General features: G+C 35.9%; 2 protein-coding genes across 3 annotated transcripts in view; both read left to right on the plus strand.

Moving 5' to 3' along the window:
- Positions 1 to 12,107, plus strand: part of RAB18 (RAB18, member RAS oncogene family) — a 508,262-nt gene that overhangs the window by 171,906 nt on the left and 324,249 nt on the right. The window lies entirely within an intron of this gene.
- YME1L1 (YME1 like 1 ATPase) overlaps positions 1 to 12,107 on the plus strand; it is a 191,677-nt gene that overhangs the window by 171,900 nt on the left and 7,670 nt on the right. For both annotated transcript variants that reach the window (XM_069086343.1, XM_069086344.1), the window contains exons 14-19: positions 109 to 221; positions 1,772 to 1,927; positions 7,543 to 7,694; positions 8,749 to 8,875; positions 8,965 to 9,038; positions 10,928 to 11,014. In XM_069086343.1, the coding sequence (XP_068942444.1) occupies positions 109 to 221; positions 1,772 to 1,927; positions 7,543 to 7,694; positions 8,749 to 8,875; positions 8,965 to 9,038; positions 10,928 to 11,014 (709 nt within the window). The remainder of the gene's footprint in view (positions 1 to 108; positions 222 to 1,771; positions 1,928 to 7,542; positions 7,695 to 8,748; positions 8,876 to 8,964; positions 9,039 to 10,927; positions 11,015 to 12,107) is intronic.

Here is a 12,107-nt window from a genome sequence, read left to right on the forward strand (position 1 = left end):
TCTTTTCCCTTGAATGAAATAAAGCTGGGGAGGTCTTAAATTTCAGTGGCAACTTTCAATTTATTGAATCTGGATTATGGACTTTTTTTTCCCACTTTTTGTTTATAGTGCTTTAATACGTCCTGGTCGCTTTGACATGCAAGTTACAGTTCCAAGGCCAGATGTAAAAGGTCGAACAGAAATTCTCAAATGGTATCTGAATAAAATAAAATTTGATCAATGTAAGTTAAAATTCCAGCTGTAGATTTTTTTCTCTCTTAGCACAATAACAGTAGATTGGTGAATGTTTTGAAAGGCCAGGAACCCCCTCTTATCTCTGTTTTATGAATTGATTTTTTAAAACTGCATGCCAGAAATCTATCTGTCATTTTTAAACTTTTTCCCATCTAAAATTGTGGTCTTAATAGGTCTTTAAATGCTGTTTTACTATATATGGTCATAGTTGGTTTACAAAATGATACTACCTTCTGTGATTGTAATCTCCATAGAGTCATTGTAGAGTCGTGTCTGATACAGTAGTGCTAGACTGACAGTTTTTTCCACAGCCATTAGTTTTGTTGTTTGATGACCATTTTAGGCATTATTTTAAGAAGCTATTCCTCCTAGAACTCTTGTAAATTTGTGCTTAGCTGAAGATTTAGTACACAAGGAAACTTCAGCTTCATCACTATTTGCAAGTCAAAGACTAACAAAATGTTTTGAATTTTGAATATTCTGACAGTATTTTTCTATACTTCATAGTCACTATCCCAAGAGTAAAGACACTTCTACAATTGACTTTTTCTAAGCCCTTTAGCAGTTGATTGTTTCGGGCTATGATGACCTCATAAACTGCTGAAAGTGAAAATGAAGCAGAAGAGATACAGGCTGGGCATTAGTGTAAGACCACCTACCTTTGTTTCCCATGTCCAGAAAATGAAGACTATAATGATCTTTGAGGTCTATGTTAGCCCTAAGAAATTGTTCTGAATTTGTCATTCCAGTTGTACAATTTTCTGACTTTTTAGTATGAAGTATATAGCCTCTTGTATCTCTAATAATTTTAAGGCAGAGGCAGACCATCACATGGACCTCATTACAGCACATGGTTGGTCATCTCTGAATTCAGTTTTTAGATATCCTATGGTGATTGAGTCTTTTCTTTAATGCTTCATTTGATGTCTCCTTGTGGTTTGTAGATAACCCTGTGTTGCTGATAGTGAATTTCATGGAGTTCTCCCAGGTCCTATTGATCTGGAAAAGCTTTAAGTGGGAGCCCTAGACCATTGTATTATAGCTAACCTAAGCTAAATTAGAGATACTCATCACCACGTTAGACATGTGATGAGCTTTTAGACCACCGTGATTTTGAAAACCTTTTTTAGAGGATTTTCATTCTGTGTGAGAGATGAGAGCCACACTGATGAAATTATAGCTCATTGAAGTATTGAAGAACTGGTGATACTTCCGTCTTTAAGGTTCATTTGAATGACTACATTATAAAAATAAAATCTTGTTCTGATCTTTTTACTAAATTGTGAAATCTAGTGTCCACTTTTGTCTGTTTCCTTTGGATGATACTTTAAATATTTGTGATTAATTAATTCTTGTATAGAATAAAGAATTTTGCCATATAGCTTCTAGTTCTACCATTTTTGCCTTGATAGAACCATTATACAAAATTTTCTCTTAGTATCCTTTAGAATTAAGTATTAAGCATCTTGGTATCTGATAGTAAATCTACCCTTGGCTTCCATTTTTAAGTTTTAATGTTTATGTTCTTTTTGCATAGCTGTTGATCCAGAAATAATAGCTCGTGGTACAGTTGGATTTTCTGGAGCAGAGTTAGAGAATCTTGTGAATCAAGCTGCATTGAAAGCAGCTGTTGATGGGAAAGATATGGTTACCATGAAGGAACTGGAGTTCTCCAAGGATAAAATTTTAATGGGTATGTTTCCCTTGTACTTTGACTTCCTTACTTTTCAGTTTAACTGAAATAATTTAGAGTAAATTAATTTTTACACATAAATTCCAATCTCACATCTTCCTTTGATTGTGTGTGCCTTTCATCATCATCAGACCTCTTTGGCAAGTTATAACTTCTCCAGGTCAATCTGTAATTATGTAAAATAAAAGGAATGAATTATTACATTTCTGAGGTTCTTTCCACCTGTAAAATTATGCAGTTCTAATGTTCTGTAGAGCTAAACTATGTACATAAAATTTTCTCTCAAAAAACCTGAATTTTCACATTTGCAGTTATTGCTGTAAGAATTATTGTAAATAATACTATGTGAACCAAAGACCCTTGAGCAGTATTTTCTGTTTTCTTTGCAAGGTACCAAAGCTGTTTGTCTAGCCCTACAATTCCATTTTGCACTTAGTAATGAGAACATTGGTTTGATTTTAAAAGCCTTTCCTTCTGGCTGATGAGAGACAAAATGGTCTGAGGTATTAATCAAGCGTTATATTAACCATCTACTATGAGGCAGGTAATGTGTTGGAGTTAAGAAAACAAAAATGAAACAGTTCTTGTCCTCATGGTACAGTTTTATGTTTGGGTAGATGACCTATATATTGTACGAGAATATACAGAAAGGTTAATTTTGGGGCAATACTGGGAATTGAGGAGTCAGGAAAGACCTCATGAAAGTAGTCACATTTGGGAAAAGCCTTAAAGGAAAACTAGGGATTCAGAGAATTAGAATTGAGAAGGAAATGCCTTCTAGGCAAAGGCAAAGAAAAAGGAGACAGAATGACATGTAAGGAACACCAAGAAGACCAGTTTAACTAGACTGTAGTGTGGATAATGAGGAATAATGCTGAGGTGGGAGAGCAGTTTGGGGCCAGGTTATGAAGGACTTTAAATGATAGAAGAGTTTGCATTTGATCTTAGAGGTAATAAGGAGCCCCTGGAGTTTGGATAAGGTTGTGACATAGTTAGACCTGTGCTTTAGGAATAACATTTTGTCAGTAGTATGGATGATGGATCAGGTTGGGGAGAGACCAATTTGGAGGCTTGTTGTAAGTCTTCGCAAGAGATGATGAAAAACGGGACTAAGGGGGGGGTGGAGTCAAGATGGCGGAGTAGAAACAGGACTTCCTTGCAGTTCTGGCTCCCCCAATTCATGTAAAAAATGACTCTAGAAAAACTTTGGAGCTACATGACACAGAGAAGCTAACCTCCCACTAAGGACAGCCTGGCAGGGAGTAGCCAATGCAGCACTCTGGGAGCTGACACGAGTGAGCGAGCCAGGGGTTTTAGCCTTAGGGCAGCCTGACCAGCAGCCGGCTGTAGGGACTTCAGATCACCAGTAGCTGTGGCGGTTTCCAGAATTATCAACCCATAGATGCTAAGGACAAAGTGAGAGGTCAGTGCAGTGTGAACTTTGGGACCTGGAAAGTCAGAGTGCAATCTGGCCTTTGCCCCCGGGGCAAGAAGCAGCTGAGGCACTGTGGCTGCTTCAGCTCCTGGCCTGCAGACTGTAGGAGGACCAAGCAACCAGTCTGAGGGGTAATCGCTCTTGCTTTAACTTGCTTGTATCTGGATTGCTCTCTAGGGTGGAGGTCCTTGGGTGCATGACCAGCTTGCCAGAGTGTGTGGAGTCTTTAGAGAGGGCACCCAACTAATAGCTCCAGCAGCTGAGAAAACCCCAGTGTTTGGGATAAAGTTCCCGTTTCTGGTAGCAGAGTTCTACTGTGGCAAACAGCCCAGGGGTCAAGTGACTGAGGGGCGACATGAGCAGGCAAAGGAAGCAAAGCAAAGAGAGCAACCCCACTTTATACTCCTATTTTGGGGACAAAAAGGATCAAAGCATGGAACAGGAGGAAGACAACAAAGTCAGAATTATGGCACCAAAAGCTTCTAAGAAAAATATGAGTTGGTTACAGGCCATAGAGGAGCTTAAAAAGGTTTTTGAAAATCAAATAAGAGAAGTGGAGAAAAAATTGTGAAGAGAAATGAGAACAATGCAAGAAAATTATGAAATGAGAGTTAACCTGACTGAAGAAAATAATACCTTAAAAAATAGACTAACTTAGCAAAAGAGGCTCAAAAAGGCAATGAGGAGAAGAATGCCTTAAAAAGCTGAATTGCCAGATGGAAAAAGAATCTCAAAAGCTCACTGAAGAGAATCATTCCTTCAGAATTAGATTGGAGGAAATGCTAACTAGTGGCTTTATAAAAAATCATGATACTATTCAACAGATCAAACAGATCCAAACAAATGAAAAAATAGAAGGCAATGTGAAATATCTCACTGGGAAAACCACTGACCTGGAAAATAGATCCAGGAGAGAGAATTTAAAAATTATTGGACTACCTGAAAGCCATGATCAAAAAAAGAACCTAGAAATCATCCTTCAAGAAATTCTCAAGGAAAATTGCCCTGATGTTTTAGAACCAGAAGGCAAAATAGAGGTTGAAAGAGTTCACTGATCACCTCCTGAAAAAGATCCCAAAAAGAAAACTCCTAGGAATATTATAGCCATGTTCTGGTGTTCCCAGATCAAGGAGAAAATATTACAAGCAGCCAGGAAGAAACAATTTCAATATTGTGGAAACACAATCAGGATAACACAGCATCTGGCAGCTTCTTTTCTTTTTAACTTTTTATTTTATTTATTTAAATTAATTCGTTTGTTTCTTTTTAGTTTACAGGATTCAATTCCACAATTCCTTGAGTTTCACATTTTGTCCCCCTTCCTCCCCTCCCCCCCATGGCGGCATATAGTCAAGTATAGGATCTGTAAATACTTTCACATTATACATTAGTCAGGTTATAAGGACGGATTGTACCAGCTGGAATGAAAAATGATAAAGAGGACATAAAACCAAATAAGAGAAGGAAAAAGATCAAATATTTTGCTTCTACCTGGATATAAACTTAGTTCTTTCTAGTTCTTTCTCTGGATGCACATATTTCCCTCCATCATGAGTCTTTTGGGATTGACTTATATCACTGCATTGCTGAGAAGAGTCCAGTCTGTCAAAGTTGGTCATCACACATACGCGTCTGGCAGCTTCTACATTGTGGGATCGAAGGGCTTGGAATATGATATTCTGGAGGTCAAAGGAGCTGGGATTAAAACTGAGTATCATGTTTCAGCAGAAAATATGGTCATTCAGTGGAATAGAGGGCTTTCAATCATTCTTGATGAAAAAACCAGAGTTGAATAGGAAATTTGATATTCAGATATAGGAAGCAAGAGAAGCTTGAGAAGGTAAACAGGGAAAAGAAATCATAAGGAACTTACCAAAGTTGAACTACTTATATTCCTACATGGAAATACAATAATTGTAACTGATGAAACTTTTCTCAGTATGAGAATAGTTGAAGGGAATAGAAATGTATATATGTGTGTATGTGTGTATATATATGTGTGTGTATAGGTGTGCGTATATATACATACATATATATGTCTATATAGGTGGGTATATGGGCATATGAATACATATGTGAGTGTGTGTATATATGTCTACAGGTATACATAGACAGGGCACAGGACCAATTGAATAGGAAGGACTGATACTTAAAAGGTGAAATTAAGAGGTGAGAGAGGAATATGATGAGAGGATATGGGGAGAGACAGAATGGGGTAAATTATCTCATATAAAAGAGGCAAGGGAAAATTGTTACAATGGAGGGGAAGAACAAGAAGGCAAAAGGGAATGAATCAACCTTATTCTCTTTGGATTTGGCTTACGGAGGGAATGACACACACTAAATAGGGTATCTCACCCTACAGGAGAGTAGAGGGGAAGGGGAAGAGAGGGGGGATAATAGAAGGGAGGGCAGTCTGGGAGGGAGGGAAGTTGGAAGCACCCACTTTTGAAAAGGGACAACATCAAAGTAGAGAATAGAACAAGTGGGGGGTGGGATAAGATAGAGGGAAATATAGTCAATCTTCCACAATATATCCACTGTGGAAATGTTTTGTGTAGTTACTCATGTACAACCTGTATTGAATTGCTTAACTTCCCAGTGAAGCTGGGTGACAAGGGAGGAAGGGAAGGAATCTGGAATCCAAAGTTTTAAAATCAAATGTTTAAAAATATATATACATATTATTGTTAATATTTTACATGTAAATGGGAAATGAGATATACAGGCACTGAGGCATAGAGATCCACCATGCCGTACTGGAAAGTCGAAGTGGAAATGGGGAAAGATATGGGAGAGAGCAGATTGGGGGAGGGGATATTCAGTGGGATCGCTGTTTTGGGGTAGTGGGTAGGGGAAAAATGGGGGAAAAATTTGTAACTCAAAATCTTGTGGAAATGAATGATGTAAACTAAAAAATAAAAAAAGAGAAAAAAATAAAAGGTACCATAGACAGTGAAAAAAGAAAAATCAGACTAAGGTGGTAACTGTAAATGGACAGAAGGGGATATTTGTGTGAAAGATGTTTTCATGTTAGATTAATAAAATTTGGAAATGGTGGATAGGAGGGAAGGAGACTGAAGAATTGAGTATAACTGAGGTGGCAAACCTCATTATCTAGAAATAGAGTGGTGTCATGAGTTTTGGAGGAAAAGTAATGCATTCTGTTTTGGGCATGTTGAGTGTGAGATTCCTGAAGAATTTCCAGTTCAAAATGTTCTCCTACAGATAGTTCGTGATACAGCACTGAACGTTAGGATAGTCATAGCAAGTATTACATTTGAATGGATAGTACCCAAACTGCAAACATACTATAAACAAAATAACAGTTGGAAAAAAAACCTGTAGACAAACCATACTACAAACCCATGTTTGTGGCACAGAGGCATATTTGCTTGAAAGGGAGTTTAGTAATTTGTAATATGTGTTTTTTACATAAGATATTCCATATCATTATGTGTCAAGTGTAAGACTCATACATAAAAGGATAATTTTTAGTACATTTTAATTTTGAAATTTTTCCTTTCATACTTTTGAAATCAGTTTTACAAATTTTATTTTTAAAGTTCATTCTAAACATAGTGTTGTAAACGTAAAGAAAAACAAATTCAAATATCTAAGTGATAAAAGTTTTTTTTGTTCATATGTTTATGTTAACTCTGGCAGAAAGGTAACAAAAACTGCTTCTGTGATCTTTTCTGAACTTTTTTTCCTTGTAATTCTTACTGATTTAGTTGCTCTTAGTATTTTAATTATTTACATAATTTAGTTAGCATTTATATCATTGTTCTGATTTTCCTTTTTTCATATTAGCTTTTTGGAGGGGGAGAGAGTAGATCCTAAATATTATGATGTTTTTGGTTTTTTTTACATGAAACATGGGAATGTATTTTCTACAAATTGAATTGGGTTCATTTTTTAAAGCATTGTTATGCTTTAATAGTGGGGGTAGTTTGACTTTCAGGTAATGCAAAACTGGCATTTGTTGTACAAGGGCAATATTGTTTTTTTCAGAATATACTTATTTTATTTTTTCTGCTTCTACCTCTACCCAGCTAAGGACATAATAGTATCAGATTCTACAATGACTAATATTGTGTTAAGTCAGATTACTTCTTTGATTCAATAAAATATTACTTCTTGAATGTACTGTTTCAATTAAGTGATTTCTTATTTCTAGGTCCTGAACGTAGAAGTGTAGAAATTGATAATAAAAACAAGACCATTACTGCGTATCATGAATCTGGCCATGCTATTATTGCATATTATACTAAAGATGCTATGCCTATCAACAAAGCTACAATCATGCCAAGAGGACCAACACTTGGACATGTGAGACTTCAGAAACTTTTTATCTGCTGATTTTCAAGATCAAGGTTCTTACAGCAGTCGTCAGTGAACCCTCTGATGAGCAATAACATTGTAGAAACTCTGTCAAATTATAGTGTGTTCTAATGGGGAGAAAATGGGTACATCTTTAGTTGAAACGAGTTTTGAAATTTTCTTTTCTGTACTTACTTGAAGATGTACCAAGAGTCTTCTGAAAAGTATTTTTCTTGAGTGCTTTTTGCTATTTAGATACAGATTTAGAATCTACCCCATCTTTAATTCTTGGATAATTAATTTTTGGATAATAATAATATAATAATTGGATAATAAATTATTATTTTTATATAGCATAAAATAATAATTGGATAATTAATAACTATTTCTTGAAAATCACAAAAGCAAAAAAACTGTAGATCACAAGTCACCAGTTCAAATATTTTTCTTAACTGTTCCTGGTTTAGGATCATGTAGCACAAGTACCATCTTAATATTTCCTCCTAGCTGTAGAAATTTTAGTATCAGTTTATCTTTGATGACAACATAGATCCTCTCATAGTATTATATAGCGTAGGTGTAGTTAGGCTGCTAGGTGTTGCAGTGGGATAACATGCTGGACTTGGAGTCAGGAACAGCTGCATACAAATTCTTCCTTGGACACTTATTAGTTGTGTAGGTGACTCTGGGCCAATCACTTAACTTTTAAAATCTCAGTTTCTTCATCTGTTAAAATGGGGATAATAACAGCATCTACTTTTTAGCATTGCTGTGAGGATTCATTATATTTATAAGGCACTTTGGAAACCTTAGTAGGCTGTTAATATGTGCAGTTATCATCATCATTATTACTGTTATTATTCTCTTTCACCCTGTTGGCACAAAATAAACATTGTTTCTGGAGTTGAAATAATTTTCATTTTGTGTCTCTACATTTCTAATTAATTGGTTCAGAACATAATGCTAGGTGGTGAGCAGTAAGAATGCTGTTTTTTTTTTTTTCGAGAACTGTAATCTGACTTTTTCCTTCTGTTATAATTTGAACATTTCCCAAATTTTGTAGGTATCACTTCTACCTGAGAATGATAGATGGAATGAAACTAGATCCCAACTGCTTGCACAAATGGATGTTAGTATGGGAGGAAGAGTTGCAGAGGAGCTTATATTTGGAACTGACCATATTACAACAGGTTGACTGCAAAGAATTTCTGTGGTTCAAATATTGTTTACTAATATAATCGCTTTTAAAAATACTGATTTGCTTATTTTTTAATACTAGGTGCTTCTAGTGACTTTGATAATGCTACTAAAATAGCAAAACGAATGGTGACTAGATTTGGAATGAGTGAAAAGGTAAGAGCTCATTTTTATCTTGTTTCCTTTTTTTCTCTTTTCCTTTTGAATATACTGAAAATACTTCAGTATTTTTCCCATAGTTGGTAAATAAGTATGAAAAGTTTCCCATTATTTGGTCAAGTGGTGAACAAAGAAGCTCAGCATTTTTCCCTACTTAATTGATTTAAAAGTCCTTCACTTTGTAAGAAAAAGCTGTATTCGGTAAGTTTTGTTTTCTATCCCATATTTATTCATATCTTACTACGTTGATTCTTAGTTGCCTCTAGCAGAAAATTTTGAAGCATATGGCAACAAAATATCAATATTTAGATAGTACTAGAATTTGAGCCTTCCACAAATGGAATGGAAATAATGACTTCACTACGATATGACTTTTTATCTTGTTTCATTCCACTGTATTGTCACAGTTGCTCTGTGTGGTACACATTTATCTCTTGTACTATATTTCTAATTTGAGAGAAATATGAAAGAAATTACAGGATCATAGGATTCAGGGCTGGGAGGGATGAAAGACATGTCGTCCAGTGGTTCCCATTCAGTGATTCTTTATGTGGCTCAGAATTTGTAGATAATTTAAGAATATTACAAGTATAAATTAAATTATAAATTAAATTAAATCACCCTGGATATTTATAACATATTTAAAAAAAAATTCACATTGGGAACTACTGATCTAATTCAGTATGCTCAGTAGGAAACTGAGGACCATTGAGGTTAATTGATTGAGTCAGTGTCATATAAATGGTTAAAAGCAGGGCCCATACTTTAATGCAGGTGCTTTGATTTCAAATCTAGTGTTCTTTTCATCCTAAAGCCCTTTGGTATTCTTTTTCAGTGGTGCCATATATATTTAACTTATGGAAATTCAACCCTACAAGCTTGGCAAAGAAAGGAGGAGAATTAATAACTTAAAGATTCAGCATGACTTTCCATTTAGTAGAATACCTCAAGTTAGTGTAAAGTGGGAAGCATAAGTCTGTTTTTCTCAGTTGGTTTCCATTCCCAGTGCCTCTTATATTATAAGCCCTTCCTTGTATTGAATGTGTTTCTGGAATTTATTTTTCATTATTCTTATAGACAGTTTTTATTCATCCTTCTTAGACTGGTAGAACTAAGGAAAGGGACAACTGTAGTTGACCTTTCTTCAATTCCTAGTCATCTAGAATTGCTCCTACAGGGTTCCCTTTGACATTCTTATGTGCTGTATTGCCTCATGGTAAGACAGGAAGGAGGAACAATTAATGTGGTATGATCAATCACCTATGATATGATCATACTTAGATATGAAACTCAAGAACATTTTTTCCCCCTCACCAGTTTGAACTTGTTTTCTTCTATTTGAGTAGAACTTATGTTTTGTCAAGTTGTCTGATAAATAACTTCTCTGGGTATATTCAGAAATAAAATGTATATCCAGTTGTTTACATAGCACCTATTTCAGATCATTTATCTTCTGTCACTGGCAGAGGTCTTTTAAAAAGATCTTTTTTGTTGTTTGTTTGTTTTTTTTTGCTTTTTGGAGGGGGGAAGGCAGGGCAATTGGGATTAAGTGGCTTGCCCAAGGTCACATAGCTAGTAAGTGTTAAGTGTCTGAGGCCAGATTTGAACTCAGGTCCTCCTGACTCCAGGGCCAGTGCTCTATTCACTGCGCCACCTAGCCACCCCTTAAAAAGATAATTTTGACTTTATGGAATTTTTGCCTCTCGTTGATTTTAGTACATAACCTATGTACTTTTTTATTCTTTTATATTTATTGGTATTTATGTTTTATCCCCGAAATTGTGTTTCTTTTAAAGTAGTGGGAGATAAATACTATTTCCAAGTATATTGGACACTTAGAGACTTTTACATTTTTTGTTTGACAGTTTTTTTCCATTTGGTTTTAGCTTGGAGTCATGACATATACTGATACAGGGAAATTGAGTCCAGAGACTCAGTCTGCTATTGAACAAGAAATAAGAATACTTTTAAGGGTAAGACTATTCTTTTTCTACTTTTATTTATGTAATACGAAGGCACAGTGTTCATTAGAAATATCTATTTAATAAAGATAGTAGATGTCATTCTCATCTTGGGCTTTTCTTCTCCATGAAATTCTGGTGGCCTTTCTAGTCTTTTCACACTTCATGAGTATCAGTAGTGTTCTTCATCTATTCTCTTGCTTTCACCAAGACTGATCCTCTATCTCTTTCCAGTCATATATGTCCTCACTGATACTCTTTTTTTTTTTTTTAAAGCAATTGGGGTTAAGTAATTTGCTCAAGGTTACACGGCCAGTTATTTCTGAGTGTGGTGCTGAGTGTCTGAGCCCGGGATTCGATCTCCAGGTCATCCCAACACTGGAGCCGGTGCTCTTACTCGCTGAGCCACCTGGCCGCCCCTAAGCAATTGGGGTTAAGTAACTTGCTCAAGGTTACACGGCCAGGTGTTTCTGGGTGGGTGCTAAGTGTCTGAGCCCGGGATTCGATCTCCAGGTTATCCTGACATTGGAGCCGGTGTTCTTACTTGCTGTGCTACCTGGCCACCCCCTCACTGATACTCTTATATAATAGCTTTTGGCTAGATCATCTCTGGAAATATGCCACAACTTAACTTGCATGTGACTGTTCCCTTTGATTCACTTGTAAATTTGATTCTTCAGTGACTGGTGTTAAAGGATTTGCAGTTACATAACATCTATGGGAGAACATTTGTGTTAAAAAAAAATTTATATGTTTGAAAAATAGCTTGGAATTGTTAGAAGCATTCTTCAGTTTCTAAATGTCTTCCAGCCCACATCCATTTATAATGATTGTCTTGAATAGGTATACTAATTCAATGTACTGGACATCCAGTTACATATTGTTGTCTTAAGAATGGATGTCTTAGTTTTTCCTTCAATGATTATGAGGCCAGTCTCTTATTGAATAATAATGTATCTCATTGAGAGCATTCTGGGACTTTCTGGGACTTGATTGAATCAGTGCAGTTACATCTGTGAGCAGGGGCATCTGGAATACGTCACCATTGGTGGCTTAGACAATGCCTCTTCCATTTGGGACTTGCTTTATCACAGTTGTTAGCTTT

The sequence above is a fragment of the Petaurus breviceps genome, unplaced genomic scaffold (genome assembly GCF_028583685.1).
Source record: "Petaurus breviceps papuanus isolate PSGF00001 unplaced genomic scaffold, PetGlider_PUasm1.0 178, whole genome shotgun sequence".
Lineage (NCBI taxonomy): Eukaryota > Metazoa > Chordata > Mammalia > Diprotodontia > Petauridae > Petaurus > Petaurus breviceps.